Here is a 22,923-nt window from a genome sequence, read left to right on the forward strand (position 1 = left end):
TATATATATATATATATACTTCCAATCCAAAATACCTTAGATTTCGTTTCAAAGAGGTTTGCTAGACAATTGGTGGATCTATTGCTGGTCAAAGTTCTGCTTTTGACACAAGATTTCATACCATGGAAACCTCACAAGCTCACATGGAACGGCCTTTCACTTGGTATACGAAATGTGCCACAAGAACGCTTGATGTCTGGCAAGCTTTTGGGCGTTCTGGGTGGCTGTCACATCCATATTTCTTAATATCTGCTCAGAAATCGTTATACTCTTATGACCTTGTACAGGTCGGCCCTCTCAAATAAAGCGAACCTCACCTTGATGGACCACCGCATGGTGAACCGCCTCGAACTAACCTCAATGGTCAGTGTGCAAACCAATGAGAATCAACCTCAGTACATGGGCTACGACACAGGCCACGTGACCTCAGATCCCGACGGCCTATTGTATACGTACAGTTGTGGCATTCTCACTTTACTGTGATAAGGTTTCTCAAGCCATCAGGTTTTTTGCTTAACATTATGGCGAGCTAAGGGTTGCACCCCCGGGATAGATGGCAACCACTTTTATGGGTCTCCTTAGGATTCACATTATCGTTGAGGGTCTTCTAGGGAGGGGGCTATTTAAATGGATCTTTCCGGGGTCATCTCAAGGTCGAGGCACTAGCTCTGTTCAGTGGTTTGTCGTCTCATTCTTCCGTTCAGTAAAGGCATGTATAGGTTTTATGTTTTGTCATTGGTAATGTTTTCTGTTTCGCCGCTCTTTCCCGATACCTCTACTCTATGCATGAATAGGTAATTCATGCAGGGCGGTAAATGATGAGGTGCGCTAGTCAGTGGGCTCCACATGAGAATATCGGTTACCGCATGGTGGCCGTTGAGCTCGTGTCGCGGCACTGTCTATCCGAAACTCCACCTTACTCCACTAGCAAACTTTCCATTCACCGGAACCCTGAATACATTGGACAACGAGTACCAGTGCCATAAGTGTGCCCCTTGCGTGACTTCCACGATGAACCCGACGTGAATATCATGTAAGCATTCAGAACGCGTTGTCACTCACTGATGCAGAGTAGAAAAACGTTTTCCATGTTTCCAACAGAAAATGCGGATGCACCGAATATGTATGGTTTTAGCTACTACAAATGTCCACTTCAAGGCATGATGTTTTAAAACTGAAATTCATAGACCAACCTGCGCTCCGTACACTATTACCGTCTGATGTCTGCAAAAGTGCGGTCGAATTTTATCCATCACTTTACTTAGCCTTTACAGTCTTTATTCTGACACATGGAGGAACTGTCCTCAACATACAGAAAATGTAGCAACCGAATGGATATTTGCGTTTCTTGGTTAGTGGCATCGACCACCGACCCGCTAGATTACGACAGTTTGTTAGTGTTCTTGCTGCTGGTTGATAGGCAAAGTGATTGGATGCTCGCATTTTCATGGCGTTTGTTTCTACCGCAACTATCAATTGTGTAGACCGTTCATTGTGTCTGATCAATAATTTTTATCCATATTCTAATGGATTCAGGTAATATATTTTCCTGCAATTCACAGGAAGTTGTCAAATTTTGATGGGATTTGCGGCTCTTTATTCATTTTTTGGGATCAGAAAGTTGCACCGACTGTTTGGCATGTAAATCAGCCATTACTTCATGTATCCAGCGCATATGCACAATTCTAGCCTTGGAATTTTTATTCACGAACGCTCGGATAAGGTGGTAACTGTCCAATTATCAAGGACACCGTTTTGCAATAATTCATTGTAAGTGATACTGATTAAGGCATTCGGATGAAGTCCGCGCTTGTTCAATAAGTCCATAAAAGGAGGTAGACTTCATGCAGGAACCCGGATTTACATGTCTGTTGAGCCGTTCTTGGGAGGGAAAGCGGAATTTACAGACAGATGGCCTGCGAGCCACATCAGAAAACACTAACGCAGTCGACGGACAAACCAAAATGTTGGCCGAATGAATTTGATATAGCTCTTGTCACCAAACACTTCCAACAACCGCCAACTTCATAAACAAGTGCCTTGAAGGTCATTTGCTCAGTAAATTTCTGAGAGTTCTTTTGCCGCTTCAGCTGTGAACTGTCATTCGGTTGTGCAAGGTGCCCATTTCTTTAGTCTCGGTTGTTTTATTCGATACCAGTTCCGATGCTTGAGCTAGTTGTTTCGAAAAAGCATAGTTTTCAGACGTGGACCCTAGCACCACGTTAAGCTCTCTTTAGAGAACTGACACGTGCCCGATATGCGTAGCTGCAACCTTCCACTTTAAAGATTTCGATACCGAAGTTGTATAAAGATCTAAGGGACCTCATCAGAGGCCTGTGGCCTTCCAGCTATCCAAGGATCTATATTCCGTAGACAGTTTAGTTTTCGTAGGATTTCGGTCAACCCTAGTCAGACAATATTCTCTGACAGTCAACCATCTACCTATTCGATGCCCCTAATTATTCACCGGCTCTTTTTTCTGCCACTAATATCACATCAACGTGTGGTCCACACATCTAGCTCCTTAATCCCAAATATGCACTTTTCTAACTGCCGCTTCTCTCGTCTTTTTTCTGAAATAGTTGTCTTTTTCCCCGGTGACACCTGCACCCGCATCTTCCGAACAATCCGATTCCCCAACGTACCCAGATTTGTTGGCTGTCAAGCTTGACTGCACGCGATGTCGTGTTACTTGCTTCTACGCTGATCACAGGTTAGTCAACGCATGTACATGTCTTATGACGGGGATGTCCAGTCAATTTCTCCATCATTCATATTTATTTCCTTGTTAACGGATCTGTCAGCCAAAGTGAGGGTTGAACTGCGTAGAACTCCTTTATTAAACCACTCACTATTTGGAGATGTGAGCTTTCTTTTGCAGCCTGCCACATTGATTAGCGCCTTCGAAGTTCCTAATCAATCGCGGGCCAGTGTGACTGTCCTTCTCGGGTTCACTGATCGAACTTTCTGTCTTTTTATGACGTCCCACAAGTCGTGTGAGCTTGTTCTGGTCAGGAATGTGTGACAGACCGCTCAGCCCCTTGGTTTTCTTTGTGGCTGAATGGTCCAAAACCTAAGTTCACATGGGTGTGAATGCGGCTGCTTAGAATAGTTTAGCTTTGTCACTGCTATTCATTGCAAGCGTTTCCGTTTTGCATTGTTGAGGCTTGCAGCTGCCGTATTTCCATACGCTCTGATTTTTTTTCGGGCTGGAGACTACTTTTTCACCCTCAGATGTTTACACCCTTTTTTCATCCGCCTGTTTTCCATCCTAATACATTCCGCCTCGTTACTAGAAGACCAATGGATTACGCCACCTGTCTGTCTGACATGCCAACTCCAACGGAAGCTTGCTCAAATGCATTTTTTAGTTGTGTGCAGGCCCGCTGCCTAATTTTGGCCGTTTTCATATCCTATGGTGCTAATTCCGATTAGTAAAATGTAGGTTTGGGCCTCTACTGCGACGGAATCGTCATAATTGCATCCCATACCAGAAGTGTGCTAACCGATTATGGTTTATAAGAACTTATTTCGCTGGACCCCCAACCTTTCGCTTGCGTTTGTTGCTGTTTGTCATTCCTTTATATTTATTCTAAAACTGCTGTAATTTCCGTGATAACTTTTTTTGTTGGCTGAAAAACGAAGGGGTCATTTTGAATGAATGTCAGTTGTGCAATGCCGTTAGGTGTGGTTCACAGCATTTTGCTTGTCTACCTACCTGCTAAAAACAATAACGGGCCTCACTTATGCTGCTAGAAACTCTCGATGACAGTTCCTGTTTTTACGAGAAGTTTTCAAATTTACTGGGTTACCCAAGTCCTGCAGAACCGCTTCTCTCCATGGGACGATTTTGGAAACGGGAAGATTTCAACTTTGATCCCCTCGAAGAGTCTCGATCTCCAACCGAATTGGAGATTCTTTTCGGTTTCTTGACTTAGTTGATTAACTCTTGAAGTGGAAGTACCACGTTGGAAATACTTTTGGAATGAGTCGTTTCGGATATCAGGTTGAAGGATGCTTGTCGTATCTATTATTTATGCCTTGTCCCTTACAATGGCAAGGTCGGTGATTTACCAGTTTTTTTCGTTTTTGTCACGGAATACTGATTGTTGATCAGTTGTTCGGCTTCTGCTTCATATTTGAACGGCACAAATTTCCCTTTTTAGTACTGGCTTAGATGACAGTGGTTGTCACCCACTCAATACGTCCACCATATTGCCCGTCGTAATCAGTGATATGCACGTGTATCTGAAGCATACACTGCGTGGCACTGTTCAAATTAGTCATTTCCTGAATGTCTTTCCTCGAAGGCGGTTGTTTAGGATTGTTCCCCACTGCTGTTTTCTCTCACGGTTGCTTACTATTGACTACGTGAGATAACAGCGATTTCATTTTGGGGACGAACGAACCAAGAGGTAAACGGTAATGAACATACTTGTAGTCAAGAATACGACTATCCAAACGTTTGACCTCCAGCTACACAACGTAACGGGACCGCGCCTTGGGTTCATGCATTAAAACAAGTTTTCCGGTACCCATGGTTTATCCAGTCTTCAGCCTGGAACTGTCTTGTATTTAGCGGTCGGTTTTTCTAAAGTCAGCATCTACTGGAGACACCAACACAGATCACAACATAATCTTCGCCAAGTAGAAGTTGCAAGTGTCAGAAAGACGATATACTGCGGATTTCTGTAAGACTTACCCAACCTATTTAATAACATCAATAGACACATGATCGGATCACAAGCTCAATGTGCCCAATGTCCATATCGAATGTGAATTTCTGACCTAAATGGGGTAACTAGTCCTAAAACTCACTGAGTAAATCCCAACCAGTATAAAGCTTGGTAGGTTGCTATCCCACGATTGATCGCATCCGCCCTCTAATTATCATCGGTGGGAAGCTCCCTGCCCACAAATTCATAATTAGCAGGTCCTCCATGATTATTATCACAATTTGCAAACAGTTCTGTGGGTATACACAGGCAGCCAGATTTATAACGAATTTCGGTGCTTTGGCTTACGTTCTTTGGTCGAGATGTCCCGGTATCATACCTTGCAACACGAGCTTTACGTGCCCTTCTGCGAATGACACCCTAACTAGACTCCGGCCATTTCATAGCATGCAAGAGGTGCACATAAAATCGATCTTAATCTGAATTATTGCTTACTTGCCTTCCTCTTTCATGTGTAATGAAGTTATCATTTAGTTGTGTCCGGATATCCTACGCTAAACAACTGTCACATGATGGTAGCTATTCTCATCAGGATTCCTGGCTTGATGCTATTCGTTGATGTGTAATGGTTAGCCCAGCAGTTACGGAACAGTAGCAGTACGTTCCTGTCCTGAAATCCGGGGCCGCTGTTTGACTGTTTATCAGGTTTTGAACCGTTTGGGAAGTATTGATGCCTTAACTAGTCTAGTCTATCTCAGGTTTTTCAGGATTATCATGTGGCCCCTGAGGCGTGGGTCTTTTCTTCATTTACTACGAATGATTGGTTTCATGTTCTTATTTCGAGAAATGGAATCTTTCTTCTTGGAACAAAATAGTAAACTCTAAGGAATTCTGTAGAAGCCTAATAGGCACGAAACTTTGGAGAGTTGTTTGTCTTCTGAGGAAATAATTTGGTGGACCGCTGTGTTCTGTCACAACAAGTTCAGATCACTGTCTGCGGCTTTACCGATCATGGGGAGTCACTTGGCAGATAGAACCTTTTACTGGTGAATCTGCTGTCAATCCATGCATTAACTCATATTTACCAGTTGCTGCACTTAGATGTCTTACTCGGTCGCGACTGCACTGTGGTCATACACCGCTTCGACAGGTGAGCTACATCAGGTGAAGGTAGCTGAGGTTCCCAAATTTTCGTTAACAGCACACGGCAAGCAGGCGAAGATGGCTTAGGCCAATTCCATATACACACGGGATTTATTGTGTTCAGTGATACATACTTCCTGCACCCCATTCTATACAGTGCAGTGATAGTGCAACCAAACGGTGCCCTGGTTTTGACCTTGGGAACTCACCGCAAATCTCGTGAAATGTATCCTAAAAGGATATCTTTTGAGTAGATCCATCCTGTCATAGATGTGTACGAAGATATTGGCCATTTAATGTTGCCTCGATGCGAACCGATAATAAGTAATAGAACGCACGCAATCGTAGGTAATCGTTTTCTGATCTTTCTAATGTGCAATATGAGACACCAGGTATTTCGATTCTCGGTTGCCGTGATGGTCATTTTTGTGTGGGTTGTAGTAGAATGGCGTTTTGTCACTTTTCGAGCGTAACATCAGATCTTGCTGAAAAGCTACACGGAGAAACATAACTCTTTTGGTCTGATTCTCAACCGAGACAATGTAACGACGCGCGTAATGCTGTTATGGTCACGGATCATTTTTACTTGTCTTCATTTCTCTCTCACCTTAGGATCCTTAGATTTGCAGTGAGTTGATTGAAGCAGTTACTGAATATATACGAACGACTGATACTTGGTTCACGAACCTTTAGAAGTATCATGTAACATGCATTCTGTGGTTTTAATTGGAACGTTATTACGCCCAAAGTAAACCATTTCGATGTCATGGACGGAATGCCTTCCAGAGGGTTTTGCACAGCAAAAGATTTACTTCAAGCAATTAACTTCATATCATATCCGTAACTGGTGGTCACCAGCGACATAGGCTCTTGTGATCAGTCAAGTGCTAAATTAATGAAATAATAGTTGCAACACACTACTCATAAGGTTGCTGAAAAGGCCTCGACATCTCATTACCGGTTTCGCCCTTTTTGAGGTTCATCAGGGTTTCCATCAACCTTATGTTATACGTGAACCCAAATTGTGCAGATTCTGTCAAAGTTGTCAAAAAATAACTGTTGTTCAGCTGTAACGCTCTGTGCATAGCTGGCATGCCACCCGAAGCAAATACGAGGGCTAAGATACTGTCAGATTGCCCAAGCCTAGAAAGGAGCGGTCGAGATGCCGAGGTCGGGTTGTAACCACGGACTTTCCGACCAGTACGTCTGCACTCTAACCACGGAGCCATCTCGAGCTAGAGGATCGTGTGTGATTGTTTTGTTGAAGCGTTAACTTGACCATCAGACATCTTGATGAATTATTAGAATCGGCATTAGACAGTTCACTACCAAACACAACACACAAAAACTTTAGGTAATACGATTTCTGCTCACATGATAGGAAGTTGTTTGGGAATGTCAAGTGCTATGGAGAGATAGATGTCCTGGAAAGCAGAGAATACTACTAAGGATCGCATCTAATGCGTTGAACCTGAAAAGCGCTCAAAATCCTAATCGATGGAGCTCAACGACTACGCTTTCTCGTCTTTCGTTTACGTTGCGCGGGTTAGTACAAGGATAGTTCAAGGAAGAGAATATCAAATCATTCGGAAACTCGAACAGTGAAGTGTTATATTCGTTGATAAGGAAAAGTTCAAACAGGGCGGTCCACTGTCCTTGCCACTAGCACAACCTCGAAATAAACAAAAAGTTTTTCAGTGGCGACTCTGTGGTAATTTAGGAAGCATTGTTTGTCAAAGGACAGGGAGTAGACGGGTTATCCCTACGTAGTGGTTCTTTATAGTTCTCTCCTTTCAATCATTGCTGTTAGCTGCAGCGAGGTTTTGTCCATACTGCAACTCACCAATGAATACCACATGTCAGAAATATAATTATTCATCGCATTATATTGTTATTGTCCACTGTCCAGGGGAGTTGACTGTCTTTGAATGGTCGTACTGAGGTCCCTCTACTCTGTGTGCGTTTCAGAAAACTTTTGACTATTAGTTTCACTGATTTCCTTGTTCTCCGTCGCAGCGTTTACGTATGGGATGTCACCGATTTGTCAGATGTGAAACGGGCTGCTGCCTACTTTTACCATAGTCGAGGTGTGTGGTCGGTGGATTGTTTGTCTGAATCATGTCAGCGAACCGGAAAGGAGCGTATACCGCAGTTCAACAGCAAGTCGGTCGGTCCAAGCTCTCCACCAACCTGGTGGTCTGACTCCACCTTTGTCACATGTGCAGACGATGGGACAATCCGGTTTTGGAACGTTACGGACGAACTGGAACAAAATGATTCTGACATGACCACGAGTCTGATTGGGGAAGCGGATCTGGTCAAGTCCGGTGTCCCGAGAGCAAAAGAAGTAAGCCTTTATCCAGTGTTGCCACCTGTTACTCATGGAATTTAGAGATGCCATTCGATTGTAGAGTATGTTCTCGTCCTGTTGATAGTCCTTATTAGGTTTTTCATGACGACATGGGATTCAGCGCTGTCAATTATTCTTTAAACGTGCACAATGTCTTTTAACTCCTTTAGTAACTTGAGATTTTCACTCGATAAGTGCTAAAAACAATAATACGCAAGTAAATTTTGTTCGAACCTGAACATTCCGGTGACTTAGAGGACATCTTTAGGATGGATTTCGTTCTTTTGCATCATCAGGTCGTCAGATGCGTTGTATCCCCCTGAATCGCGCAATTTTATTTTGGCTGTTATTCTCAAGTACATTTTCGTCTAATCCTCATTCAATCGCTGCCGATTGTTGTGGCAAAATCGAATATTCTGTTAGTCACTGTGCTTCATCTAATGTCTCTCGTCTACCTGCTGGTCCTGCCGTATAAATTCAGTCGTCGCGCCGAGGATTTCCTTTGTTTCCACCGTTAATAGGATTCAATTCCGTTTTTCTTCACGTTTCAGCGACTTATGCGAATCATCTTCACTGATCCGACTCACAAGTTACTATGCGTCAGTGATCGTCCAACAGGTAAGACGTAGGTTGCTAATGATCAATTAAGTTCAGTTCAGCTGTCCGCAGTCCATTTATTATTACCGAGTCTCGAACTGTTTTTTGCTCGTCCCTTGTGTTTCAGCCGAATTGACCTTTGCTAAATTCGAAGGTAAATTCATTGGTATCTGGTTCCATATGCATATTTTGTCCTGTCGTCGACAATCTACATATGGCATCTTGTAGCATGGCCCTCACGCGTTTGTTCGCCGCGCCGTTACAATCTGCATTCACATGATTATAGTAGTTCTTATTGTCAAAGCCTCTTCTTGATGTCTGGTTTCATATATTTTTCATCTTCGGATGGCTTACCCTATGTAAGCTACGTCGTACTGTCCTGCTCGTGACCTATGACCTCGGTTTGCATTCAGTAATGAGTAAAAATTGACGCATGATACATCACGATTTGTTTTCCGCTTTGTCTTATATCTCCCGGTTGCATTTGTTCGAGGGCTCAACTATACTACTGTTGGCTGCGGACAAAGGACTTTGGTCATTCTGCACTCTGTTTAGTTGCACTATCTAATCTTGCACGTTGGATCATGTGGAAGAAAACGTATGGAAAATGCGTTTTGAGTTCTGTCAACTCCACATCACCGGCCTGTCTCTCCCAAGTTAAATTTCAGATGTCAATGTGGAAGATCTTTGTCATATTCTTGTATTTTTCCATTTTTAGCTTCATGTTTCTCATATTTGTGAAATGGATACGATCCAGCGTGGTTGATTGAATATTGCCAATTTGGTTTGAGCTCATCAGCGTTTGTGAAGTTGTGATTGACATTTTTAGCTGGATTTGATGGCCTTGTCCTCTTATAGCTGGGGTTCAACTATGTCATCCTATCCCAGTTTCGCAGCGTCGCCACTGACATTTGGATTCATTGTCCCCCTGTATACCTTTGGTATCGTTGTTTGACGTTGCTTTTGAGCAATATCTCCATATTGTTGTGGCATACGTCAGTCAACACGCTTCTGAAGCGTTCGGTAGTTCGTCTGATGGTTAACATTTTCACTGCGGAACAACCGATTCTCGATGTTGCACTTATCTCTGATTCGATTTGTTCGCGGAGCATCGGACGCTTGCATATACTGCCTCCCTGAATGACTTTTTGGTGATTGCCCATACGTAGCCAAGTATTTCAAGAACTATCCTCGTCTATCTGATCAGCGGTCCTACTTTCAGCCATCCACGTCTCAATTCGTTGTGAGCATCTTGGCGATGACGCTACTGTAAGAGTTCAGCGAAATCCTTCATTCTTGTCCCATATTTCCCTGCATATTACATTCCCACTGACACAGATAAACCGGCGTTTTCCGATTCTGACGCATCCGATAGCTACATTTCAATCACTTGAGTTCTCCATTAAATGAATAGACTCTGCTGCCTATCGTCTCCCTCCCGCATTTTGCCTCATGGTGTTCTAATGGATTTTGTTTTCTTGCTCAGCTGGCGTTGGTCCCATCGGCGGCCCTTCCCCGTCTTCATCCTTAGGAGGACAACTTGACTCAGCTGCGCCTTCACCGTCTTCACCTACTGCTCCGTCACTTAGCGAAGCCTCGCTTGTTAACCGGTCGAACTGTACTCTGATTCCCAGTGGTTGTTGTGTCCGTGCGGTTTGCATCAGCCCTGACTGCCGACATCTAGCCGCTGGGGACCGCGACGGGATTCTTCGGTATGTTCTGTGAATATCTTTCTTCCCCTATCTAATCTGTCTCAATCTGCTCAAGGAGTGACGCATATCAATGCAAGACTGTCGTAATTTTGATTCTTTGATTGGCACAACCCGATTTCTCATCCTCCATGTCACTACTGTCCTTTATCTTATTACTATTGCCGAATGCACCTTTGGCTTTTTCAGTATCTACTCGCTTGCAAATCTGGAGCAACAGTGTCAGATTACCGCACACGACAGTGAAATCTTATCACTCAATTTCTTCCGCTCCGATAGTGGTGAGTCGCCGTTCAATACAACATGTAGTCAATATTTTGTGTGCGAATGTGACACCAAATGAATGCGCTTAATGTAACCCTTTGTTTACCGTGTCTATGTAGATGAATAACTGACGCAAGGTTCTTCAGGGTTTGTTTGCTCATTTTTTTCGTCGTGAGACTATGCACTATGTAAGTTTCACCTATTCACGAGGTGATTCTTTGGTTTACCTTGGTCAATAATTCTTGACGTAGGCATTTTTAATACAGTTTCCTTCCTTGGGGACAATTATTCTGAGGATGGATCTCGAAACGTTTCTTCGTGAGCGGATTGAAAAACATAACTTTTCTGCATCGCGTGATGGAATTCCAGCTGTATTTGGGTGTTTTAACCATTGTTTCTGATTATGGTGCAGTATTTCTTTGCAATACTAGTTACTGAGTATCTTTGTTTGATCCGACCACTTTGTACATTACACTGGCGTGGTAACGCCAGTGGTATGTTCTCAGACTGCAGTAGGAGCTGTTCGCCGCCTGGTATCGCTCTTGCATAGTTTGCTGTTCATCAGCACCTTTAGTCTTTATCCCATCCAGCAAAACTCCAATAAGAATTCACCACGTGACCGCGTTATTGTAGGAAAACAATCGCATTTGCTGAAAAGTCGATAGTCGCCGAACAGCCCTATTTTTCAGCAACGTTCAGGTCTACTCACCTTACTGAATTATGTGCGGTGTGCGCAAATGCTCGGCAGAGCTGTCTGCCAAGCCAATACTAGCCCAGTCAAACCACGAAATTCTAAATGCTTATGCCAACTTCCTTATATTGACAACTAAATCGTGAATCTTTGCGAATGACTTAATTGCTTTCAGCAGTGAGGGGGGCCACGGTGAGCTACGCTCATTACCCAAAAAGTCGAATCGTTGAAATGTAGATTTATCAGCAACTGAGGCATTGTGAATACAATACTAAAACGACACAGTGGCACAAATTTCAGATCGTTGGGTTATGCTGATTGTATACTCGGATTCTGAATGGGACCCTGTAGAAACAAAATAGGTGGCGAACAATGCGTCTACTAAAAGTTCGCAATGAGCAAAAACAAGTTGGACACAAGTGACGAAGCCCGTATGCTGAAATAGGTGTGTCTCACTAAGATCAAAGAGCAGCTAAATTTCAGGTTGGAAACAATTGAGGGGAATAGGAGCAACAAAACGAGGAATCCCGCTACACCTAATAGGAATAGAAAAAAGCCAACAGTGGCGGAGTGTACGTTTTTTCGGGAGTAAGCCATACACTGGCCCTTGTTTGGTTATGGACGTTTCTTTTCTCGGAAATAGCTTTCCTTGGCGCAAATTCTCTACCACTGAGAGGGTATCTCCTGCCGAATTATTTCCCCATGATTGTACAAATGTATCTCGCAGAAGCCGAGTGCTGTCCTCCTTTCCCGTTCCCGGAAAACTTACGCGATTTTACTAAATTGTATTTTCCTAGACAGGATTTCAATTGCAACTCCATTGTTTAGCCGACTATTCTGTCGGCACTGGCCTAGACGATTTTATACTGCCTATGGCAGAACTAATTTATATATCTGCTGATCACCCCGTGCAGTGCCGGAGCTGACTCTGTTATGCTCGGCTTCACGTGACCGACTCATCCATATATTTGACCCGAACCAAGAATACTCCCTTGTGCAAACGGTAGCTGATCATTCAGCTGCCATTTTCGCCGCAAGAATCATCGAGACAGAGGATGATGGTGAGATACGTCTAATCTCGTGTGGAATGGACAAATCCTTACTCATTAGAGTCCTTGAGGTGAGCGTTCATTGTTGTACGCATTTTGAAACTGTTGCTACCGCAATTTTAACGTTGAACACCTCGGTAGGTTGTTGGTTAGCCAACGCGGTTACTTTTCCGTTCATCTTATATGTTTTATGTGACAACGTCACCTTTTGTTAGCCTCCCAGGTCTCACCGCATTTGTGTGGCAAGCTTCTGGGTGTTCCAGATAATGGCCTGATGACTAAACATGAAAGTCCTGATTAGCGAACCTAGTTACGTTGACAGTTGAAACTTCCATTGGTAGGCACTTCCGCACCGCACACGTCGGGGACACCGTCAGGTACAAGCTACTCGCGCACTCTGTCGTCTTCAATCCATAGCGTATCCATTCTTGTCATCAGTTTATATTTTCAATAGTGTGAATCTGAAGAGAGAAAATTATGCTCGGTGAATTGTTCAACTGTTTGTTCCTCCTTATGTTCGTCTCCGGGATGTCTTAAATAATAAAATAATGGTTCAACTGTGACACTTTTGGTGTCAAACTGCCATGTCACCCGAAGAAAGCACGAGGGCTGAGACACCGCTAGGTCGCCCAAGCCTAGACAGAACCAATCCAGATTCAGAGGCCGGGTTCCGGTCAGTAATTTCGCGCCTTAACCATTTATCCAGCTCAAGCTTGGAAGTCCTACTTCGTAGCAATTTTCCCATCGTCTGTAACTCTGCCATTTTCGCTGATAAACAAAACTGACATTGGAGACCACTTCACATCAATTTCTTGACAATGAAACCCTGCGAAAAGGGGACACTTGCCTGGATTGTTTATCACAGATTTCCCTGTCAGTCACCATCCGTTTCCCAAAAAGTGAGGATGTATATCCACAAGAGGCCAAATCCTCTCTCCCATGTGGTGCCCTTTCTTGATAATGGATTGCTATGATTGGTTCATACTAGATGGTGATGCAGGATGGACTTCTTTGCACTGCCTTCCAAACTACCGGATTCTCGGTCTGTTAGACGTTAAAACCTAAATCTTCCTGTTAGGTGGAGTTAGTCTGTTTGAGTTACACATCCCCGAGAACAGTCGTCTTGGGATTTCCGGGAGTGAGTATGGAAGTACAGAAAACCCAGTTGGCTTTTGTATTCTGTGCACCCTCTCCACACTTCAAATTGAGTTACCTTAGCGTTTCAGCTCTTAGGGCCATTGAACATTTGTGGTTGTCCCCAGGCTCCAATGGTGCTAAATAAATTCTACCTCACGTTTTCGCGCCGGTTTTCCAGTTCATCGCCCCACGTTACATTTTCCAGTAGTTACCTGGACAGAATGCTTGTTATAACTTTTAGACATGTTTGTACACACCTCATGTTCAGTGTTTTTGCCTTCTGCTCCTCTCGCAGCCGGATGAAGCTGGTTTGACGGCGCACTTCGCCCTGGAACACCATCTGGTGGGACGCTGTTCTCAGCTCGATGCTGCATTCACTCCAACCGTTACGACCTATACCTCCGATAACAAACCCGGCAAACGCAAACGTTATTTGGCCGTGGCGTGTCAAGATCGTCGTTTGCGTATTTACAACATTGCGACTGGCCGCCAGATTCGATGTTACCGTGGCAGTTTCAACGAAGACGGTTGCCTGGTGCGATGTGCCATTGATCCCACTGGCTCTGTTGTGGCCACTTCAGGTGGGTTTTCATTCGATTTAATCACTGATTATTACGATTGATGTTCCTTTCGCTTTAAATGTCTATCTTTTGTCAGCCATAAGTGCGAGTTTCTGGTGATATGGGCTGTTGGTTCCATTATGCTTAGGAACTTGAAATTCCTACTTATTCATCAGTAGTTTCACGTAGTTTTCACACACTTGTTATATGCCAATTGCAGTGGCTCTCGTAGAATGCCCTGTTTATGGAAAACTGTACCCGAATACTTACACCTTTTGCTTTTGGTATGGGTATCCTCAACCTGGACGATTCTTAGGAACAAGTACAAATGTTGTAGCATATCCCCTAGTTCTGCTTCCTAACGGCCCTTCATTCTCTTACATACATCTGAGCAAACTTCAGCGAGCTAGTTCGGGACTGAGGACCCATGTTCCTTGCGACAGTCGCGAGATAAACCATTGTTACTATTTGGAAATGGTTTGATTTTTCATGACCCAATTGCTTAGTGGTTGAGTCTCTTTACCGTTGAAAGGAAGAAAGCCTTCGTTGCGGAGTTATTTATTAGAAAACGCCAAGTGAACAGTTACAGACTATTGGCCAGGGAAGCAAAACTCTCATATGCATATCGTCTACAGAAGCCGAATATCCATCTTCTCCTTGAACGTGTCTTCCTGAACTTTTCTGGATATTCTTGACTGCTGTTCAAATGCAAGGAAATGCGACTCCACAAAATCCGTAATAGATATCACTTTTCAAGGGACACGATGCGGATTTATGGGAAACCATATCACTCGCATGCCTCCATCAGTAGTACCCACCGTTACATCGGTATTTCCCGGAATTACCCGGAAGCATCATGGTTTCCTTCGCCTACGGTAGTTTTGGATGCACTTTCCCTGAGGCTTCCGTTTGTCAGCTGTCTTATTAAATAAGAGCAATCGATGAGTATCAATATCCAATCAGGTTATAGCTCAATGCTTATCTTTACAAGCTATATAGGCGCAAGCACGAGGAGAGGAACTGCCCATCCGACAGCGTCCTATAGATGTCTTTCGAATGGTGACGAAATCTCTGCAAGTCAGTTACCTAGCCGGGTGAATAGTTCAACAGCCACTTGATCAAGTACCGATAAATTGGAACTAAAGGGGCTACTGTCTACTTCAGAAACTTTGCACTTTTGATTTGACGATACTCCTCACTTCTACAAGATTTCTGTCAACAGCGAACCCGTTGAGGTTCCTAACCCGTTAGAGCTACCTAGTCCGGCAGGTGCACGAAACCTGTTTATAATATACAAGATGTAAACGAGTGATGCGTACTTTTCATAGAAGGTTAGAATATATAGAATTATTGTGCGTTTCAAACGTTTGTTTCGTCTAATCAATGAATTGTCTCATTTTAGGACACACTAAGCTTCTTACTAATCAGATTGGCTCCTCTTTACTGGGGGAATCGGCTACCGTTATGTTGAATGATATTCAATCTAGACGCTGTTCATTCCAGTCCTCATTGTCAACTGGCTAACGGTACTGAGTCAGTTTGTGAATAATCCTCATTATAGTGTCGTCAGGAGCGCACGCCGGATGTCAGATCATTCAGGAACACGCACAGTAATAAGAGCAGATGAGAACCTGATGTCGTTCTGTGAATCCTTACAAAGCGGTAGGGGAGGTAGAATTATTGATCTAATAGTTTATCTGGCTTGGCCAACCACCCCTCCTTCACTACACTGTGATCTTGACTTCCGCCTTTTCCTTAGCACATTGGATTAGGCGCAGGTCGTTAGTTGATGTCGTTTGTCAGTCTGCCTCTGTTTTTTGTTACCCCTTACTGGATAGTATGCAGAGCTGTGCGGAAAAGCGAAGTGAAACTGTTTGCTCATCTTAGATATTAGTGACCTTTATGCTTCCAGTTTCTGTGCAGTTTTAGATTGTACGAACATCAGGCTGCTTGAAAGAAGCTAGCGTCAAGTCCATTCTCTTCTTCTTTTTCTTCTCGTCTTTTTATATTGTTGTACGACGGCAAAATATTGGTGTCAGTGTTGGTACTATCTTCCACCACTACTGGCAGACAGGCATTTTCCGATGCATTCATCCCCCTTATCAAATCAACAACCATCCTCGAGGAACGCTTAACGTAGCCCCTTGGAGTGGTCTTTGTATGTAGGGACAGATTTCCCTACGAGCCGGTCATTTGCGTTGTTTTATTTCTTATGGACTTCAGTCCGTGGTGACTCACTTACCTAGTTTGCCGTAACTAGATAAGTACGGTTTCGTTGTCGCTAACTTATGGATTGATGATACTGGCCCCTGCGCACTGCTAATGTCAGTTTGTAGTATTCCTTGCGTTGCAGTTTGCGAACCCACATGTTTAGCCAATTCAACCACAAGTGTAAGAACTCGGCCGTAGAAGTGAATTAACAAGTCGACTTATGTAGTTCTTCTGCTTCAGCTGCTGGTCAGGTCCTTTATCCGTAATGTGGATATTTAACCGAGTCGAGATATCAGCAACAGATAGTTTTTTCACGCGCCCGCCCGACTGAACTGCACGCTGTTTTCTGCTGAAAGGGAAAGCGGGACTTACTGCAAGTTACAGGATAAAAGCACTCCCATTCACAGACCACGCATACTCTGCTTACCTTACTCCAAATACGGTAATTACTCACCAGCATAAGTCTTGTTTGACGAATGATACATCAATGGGATGGGAGAATCCGCACTTCTTCATCTGTGCTCTTCCAACCGGATATTTCTTTCCAAAACGGATTCACTGCAACGAAACCCAGATACAGTGCAATGCGAAAGTCGAAGCAACTCGGCTTCCACAGTGCCAGAACAACTGAACGACAGCTGTTCTCTTCTTGACAATTGGTCAGTGTTGCCTTGGTGTAACGGTGGACTGATGGGGCATGCGATTAGCATGTTTTCTCGTAAATCCGCTTCGCGCCTCTTGAAAAGTGAGATCTATTACGGAATTTGTGGATTCGCTTTGTGGCATTTGCTTGCATTTGAGTAGCGGTCAATGAATATTCAGAAAAGTTCAGGAAGACGCTTTCAAGGATGCATATGAGAATTTTGCTTCCCTGTCCAATAGTCTAACTGTTCAGTGTTTCCTAATAAACAACTCCGCAGCGAAGGCCTTCCTTCTTTCATTGGTAGCAAGCACCGTGGCAAAAGCTGAAAGCTTTGCATGATGCAAATTGCGGGGCGCTCATTGTTGCAGGTTTGCCATAAGGGCGAAAACACAAGTCTCTGGGTGGTTTGTTGATTTGAAGAGGTTTGGGAATTTCCGTCAAGCAAGCCCAGATTCAATCAGCATTTGAATTGCCTGAATCTCATACCTTGTCCTCATCATACCACCTTCTACCACACTTAACTCAACGCTTAAGGAGGAAGTTTCTAGTTCGAACCGAGGGGACAAAACATTTGCAAGTCAATTACCATTCTCGTCGAACAGATAAACGGCTAATTGATCAACCACCGATAAACGCAACCGAGATACAAATATCCAGGCGCATTCCTGACAGCATACGTGCTGGTTGCCAGCACCATCAAGGAGGGCGTACTGGAAGAAGCACCTTTATTGTTTTCTGAGAAAGCCAACTGACTACAAAATTTTGGTTTTCCGTCACCAATAATTGCGCAAACAAAGCAGACAAAACACTGTAACTGTTAGAAACCCTGTTAGGCAAAACACTGTAACTGTTAGAAACCCTGTTGGCGTTCGATGAAATACACGGATGTGTCGGCTGCCTCAACCTCTGTAGTATTTGTCGATGAGGTCAATTCAGAAATAAGCACGACACGAAAAGACTTCAATAAAACATGTCCAGAAAAGTTTGTCAGACTGTCGTCATCATCTTTATTTACGGCTTTATGTTTGTTCACGTTTCTTTGCGGTCTGTCAAGGTGTACCGTCTCGACGACGTCACTCATGTTTTCCATCAACATTTTCACATCAGCTTTCATCAGTAACATGTATCACGTTCATTAGTGGGCACCGCCGAGACACAAATAAAACTATCAACCATTTACTTATGCCTGGATGCTGAGAGTTGTTCTTTTAACGGTCTATTGCTGGAGGATTCTGGATCACGAGATTTTCCCTACCAAGTGGAGGCTTCTTGTAAAGAAAAGATTGGAATGGTCTAAACCTCTCCTTTCTTCGAGATCTTGCTTAGATTGAGGTTTCTCACGTAGTCGAAGTACTTTGTTTTGCTTGCTCTTATTCCGTTGCCTCCAATCTGGCATCACTCAACAACCGTGTCCTGCAATAGATACACTCGTTATGAGTGAAGAAACGAGGTGCAGCGCAACTCGGCCACACCTGTATGTATTTACTTAGTCGATCTGAATAGCACAAACAACGAGAATGGCGGCCTGAGCCTTGGCCTACGCGAAAGAACCTCTTTGCTGTTCAGTTAAACATGAAAGAGGTGAAAGTGATTGTCGGTATTTCCTGAGTTCTTCATTCATCATATCGCCCGACCTTCCGACATTTCATGAAACAAAGACAAATGCTAATTATCGTCTATAAATTGGCTCATATCCACTCGGATTTTTGCAGTCTGCTTGTGGTTTATCAATTAAGTACAGGCTTCTAGTGGTTCTGCCGTTGTTGATCGGCGGATCTATCCCTGATGCTGGTCTGTCGTATCCACTGAAAACGTCTTCTTCTGTGAATACAGAAACCTGTAGAGATGCACGACCCCTCATCTTCTGTTTTGATTGTTCACTCTTTCTTATGGTCTAAGCAGTTCTGTTCTGTACTCAACCTCCATACTTAGTTTGTATCAATAGTCAGATTGTCGTTCGAAAATGGGAGCTGTCGCTCATGTGAATGCGGATGAATCTATGTTCACATACAACAAACGCTTAGGTTTCTGGCGTCACCGGTACACTTCGTATATTTCACTGGCGGTCACAGCAAAAGCCGATTAGTTGTTTATTACCAGTCCCCTCAACACTTTATGTGCTTTTGATTGTTCTCGATTCCTCTGTGGAACGGTACACATAAGGTACACAAGGTGCGGCTTACGAAAATCTCCACTGTGGACACAGATTTTCAAGATATCTCTGTTGTCACTATCTGATCTCCGGTGGACTATTGTTTTTGTTACACCAGGTTCCGACAAGCAGTTGAATCTGTTCTACTTGCTTTCGGGTGAATCCATCGCCCCACTCTTTGGTCATTCCGAACTGGCTCTTGGCCTTCGTTTCCTTCCCGATCTTCGTCATTTGGTCACAGTGAGTGCGGACAGTTGCGTATTTATCTGGCGGCTGGCTACCGACTTGACACAACACTTAAGCGACCGCTCTGCCGTGACTAGGCGAACTAGCTCATGTTCAGGTTTGTCCACGACCTCAACTGTACCAAGTGGTCTACGTTCGACGGCATCATTTCGCCTACCAAGACCCCGTTTTGCTAAAGAAGAAAGATCGGGAGGAGAAGACTCTATCAGTCTTTCGTTCAATCCAAGCTGGGGTGACTCGCCCACGGAGTACGATCAGACTGACGAACCGGACGAAGACAGTGAAGTCGATCTGCTCAAATTGGACACTGACGAGTTGCTTCCGCGCGACTCTTGTCTTCTTGCTCGTATTGGACGTCCGGCCGATGTACCCGATTCCAGGTACTGGGTAATGATTCATTTGTCCAGTTCCGGATCATTTGTACAAAAGGGCTGTCTAGTTGTTCAGACTTTTTTCATGTAAATATGGTGTAGCTATTCTTAGCGTTTCTATTCCAGCCTATGTAGCGGTTCGTGAATTGTGTGTGCGCTCTTGTCACGCCAAGGTTTGTCACGGTTAAACAAAAGATTTGGGGCCAAAACGCTTTCTCTATCCAAAGTTTCGATCCTGTTGCAGATCACAGTTCGATTTTGGGAAGCCTTCAGTTTGACAGTTTATTCTCTCTTTTGGATCCACCGGTTTTCCTAATGGTTTCACCGTCATCGCTGACAACATCACCTGTGTTGATTACTAGTTGATTAGGTTACTATCAAGTTACCTATACTTGAAGAGAAAGGGTTTGGTTTCAGTTGGGGTTTTGCGAGATCAGATGCATTCGGCTCAACAAATGGAACGAAATGCAGCGAGAAAAAAATCATAACATTTCTATTTTTGAGGAACAACTTGCTAGAGATTGTTCAACCAATACACCGAAGACTCATCGCAGACCACAGATTGACCTGATTTGAGAGGTTCTGTCGGCACTCTTTGGACATCCCCTAAAATCAGCTGAGTGAGGTATAATGTGCTGACAACCGTTTCCGGATTGACCTGTCATATCGAACTACTCCAACGAAACCACGAGCACAAAAGCTAATGTCAAATCCAGTTTAAGCTGGACTGCGTTTGCAGTCAAGTGAGTTTCCTCTATAGGGGCCGCCATTTTACCCAACTGCTGGCTCATATTTATCAACTCATCTGGACAATTGAGCTCCACAGCACGTGCAAATGAGCATCTGCTGACCCGCAAACCATGAACCCAAAATATACTCGTATGGTGTAGTTAGCTGTGGCGTGAATTGATTCCGTGCACGCAGCGCTACTTAATGGAAGCCGCATGTAGCACCGTCGCAGGCTCAACTGTCCGATAACCACAGAAGACCTAGAAGGATCTGGTAAACTTATTTTATTCACTGACATCACGCCGACAGATCAGTGGTGTACTGTGACCAGCGCAAACAGGACCGCAGCTTGTCCCTTTTCCTGGTCCAAAAAAGTCTTGAACGCTACAGCTCTCTGGCTCGAAGTTGACGGTTGCGGAATTCGCGAACTGCAGCCGGTATCATTTCTCCTAATAGTACCTTTCTTGTGCTTGCGCTTCCCATTTCACGAGTTCGGCTTTCGAAATTTCTACTCGTTTGTGGTAGCGCTGGCTACAGTAGCTGCTTCGGAATCATGTTGCTGTGCATTCGGCAAGCATTGCCCAGTTGCCTTAGACGGTCAGGTGTGGCCGTCTTCTGCATTGTCACAATGCACTCGTTGGAGAACCTCCGTGTCCAACACTACACATTCCGTAAGCACCAAGTGCATTTGACAGCTGCTCAAGTGTTGGATGTTGCGCCGGCACATGGTGTCTTACATGAGGACATATAGGACCATCAGTTCGTGGGTCTGTAGCTTGGTTTTCATTCGGAGCCTCCTACGCACCTATTTCTTGAATTTACCGAAATTCACACTAGCTTTAGCAACACATTTGACGACATAATGTGGAGCTTAGTTTGATAGACCAAACATCCGGCACCAAATGCCTTATATTGAAAAGTTGCCCAGCAAACTGATACTCAGCCTGGACGCTAGCATCGTCCTTCACAAAGCCGAATCCACAGTATTCGTTGGACTGAAGACAGCAGAACATGGAGGCATTCCTGGTTCTTGCCAGTGAGAATTTCACAATTAATTGAAGTCGGTTCACCTTCACTGTTATTCCGGCGTGGATGCTTCGGGTGAGATTGATTTGTCCTGGCGACCAACCCTTTTTGGGAGCAACCGCCTATAGTGCCTCTCAGTTGACAGAGTCGAGGGCCTCAGTGAAATCTGTGAAGAAGATTTGGAGCGGCGGACAATGTTCGTGGGAGTTTTGTCGAAGCCTTTGTGCAGTAAGGCCGGTCTATTTTGCTGCATCTAACAAAGAAACCATATTGTTCTGGGATGTATGCTTTGGTCACTTCAGTTGTAGGGTGGTTGGATAGCATTCTTACCTGGAGTTTGCTTGCATATCTCGGTAGACTGATTGTCTGTGGTTGTCAGGTGGAGTCTCGCCCCCTTTTCCCATAGATTGCCATACTTAAAGTTCTAATAGGACTTCCTCGCTCTACCAGATGACGTTGGTCATTTGAAGAACTGCTTGGTCGGACCAATCTACTTGAGCAGCACTGCTGCAAGCTTGTCTTCTCCAGCTACCTGGCCATACCGCAGTTACATTTTTGCCCGCCTTGTCTTTTAGATAGTCATAGGAAGGTGCGCAGAGTGTTTCATCTCTCATTGAGGCCGTCTATCCACTGTAGTCTAGTTGATGATTGCCGAGTGATTCAACTACTTGCTAAAGTGCTTGTGCCATGTATCCAAAATTTCTACAGATGGCATCTCCCTTGGTGCCGTACCCACATCCTGGAGGCTTCCGGTCGTTCCGATGTTCGATCCACAGGTGGATTTCAAACAATCGTAAATTTCCTTGTGCTACTATAGAATAGCGAATTGCTCGAGTTGCTGTCTTTTTCTCCAACATTGCTCTGAATTGACTGGGTTATTGGCTCCTGTTTCCCGAGCATACTGTCAGTAGAGACAAGAGATGCAACAAGCGCCTCGTTCTTCTCCATTACTGGCTCGACGTGGCCATCAAACCAGTCAGGGTATCTTGGGCGCAGTTGTCGTAACTCGTTGACTGTCGAATCGCCGCTTCATGTTCTGTTACGCTTCACCCAGCGGCTTACGTAGATTTAAAGCTGTCTGCCGTCGCTGGTACATCAGCCTGTTTTTCAAATCTCTTCGTTCCTTAACATCAAGCGTTATGCGTTCATTTATCCGGTTAGCGTAGTGCAACTTACGATGCCTTACTTTAGGCTTCGATCGGACAGTTTAGTGGTCTGTTCCGCAGTCTGCTCATCGCATTACATGTGTGATGCCCGCCTCGTACCTCTCGGTGGTGGGCGATAACGCAGTCGAATACATGGGAGTGGCAGCGACGTTTATCTGTCCATACTACGCTTCTTTACTATTGGGATAAAATATCGCGTTAAT

General features: G+C 44.3%; 2 protein-coding genes across 2 annotated transcripts in view; one reads left to right on the forward strand and one right to left on the reverse strand.

Annotated features, from left to right (window-relative positions):
• The window catches only part of T265_09296 (hypothetical protein), a gene marked incomplete at both ends in the record, with an annotated part of 44,413 nt that overhangs the window by 5,316 nt on the left and 16,174 nt on the right, over window positions 1-22,923 (forward strand). The window contains 9 exons of the mRNA XM_009175324.1: window positions 2,583-2,713; window positions 7,836-8,166; window positions 8,721-8,787; window positions 8,894-8,920; window positions 10,253-10,478; window positions 10,665-10,756; window positions 12,345-12,550; window positions 13,912-14,197; window positions 19,301-19,808. Coding sequence (XP_009173588.1) covers window positions 2,583-2,713; window positions 7,836-8,166; window positions 8,721-8,787; window positions 8,894-8,920; window positions 10,253-10,478; window positions 10,665-10,756; window positions 12,345-12,550; window positions 13,912-14,197; window positions 19,301-19,808 — 1,874 coding nt within the window. The remainder of the gene's footprint in view (window positions 1-2,582; window positions 2,714-7,835; window positions 8,167-8,720; window positions 8,788-8,893; window positions 8,921-10,252; window positions 10,479-10,664; window positions 10,757-12,344; window positions 12,551-13,911; window positions 14,198-19,300; window positions 19,809-22,923) is intronic.
• T265_09295 (hypothetical protein) lies at window positions 17,881-18,153 on the reverse strand (the record flags this gene model as incomplete). The annotated part of the gene is made up of 1 exon (XM_009175323.1): window positions 17,881-18,153. One exon carries the CDS (start codon window positions 18,151-18,153, stop codon window positions 17,881-17,883), a length of 273 nt encoding a protein of 90 aa, XP_009173587.1.

This window comes from Opisthorchis viverrini (genome assembly GCF_000715545.1).
Source record: "Opisthorchis viverrini unplaced genomic scaffold opera_v5_267, whole genome shotgun sequence".
NCBI classification, from domain to species: domain Eukaryota; kingdom Metazoa; phylum Platyhelminthes; class Trematoda; order Opisthorchiida; family Opisthorchiidae; genus Opisthorchis; species Opisthorchis viverrini.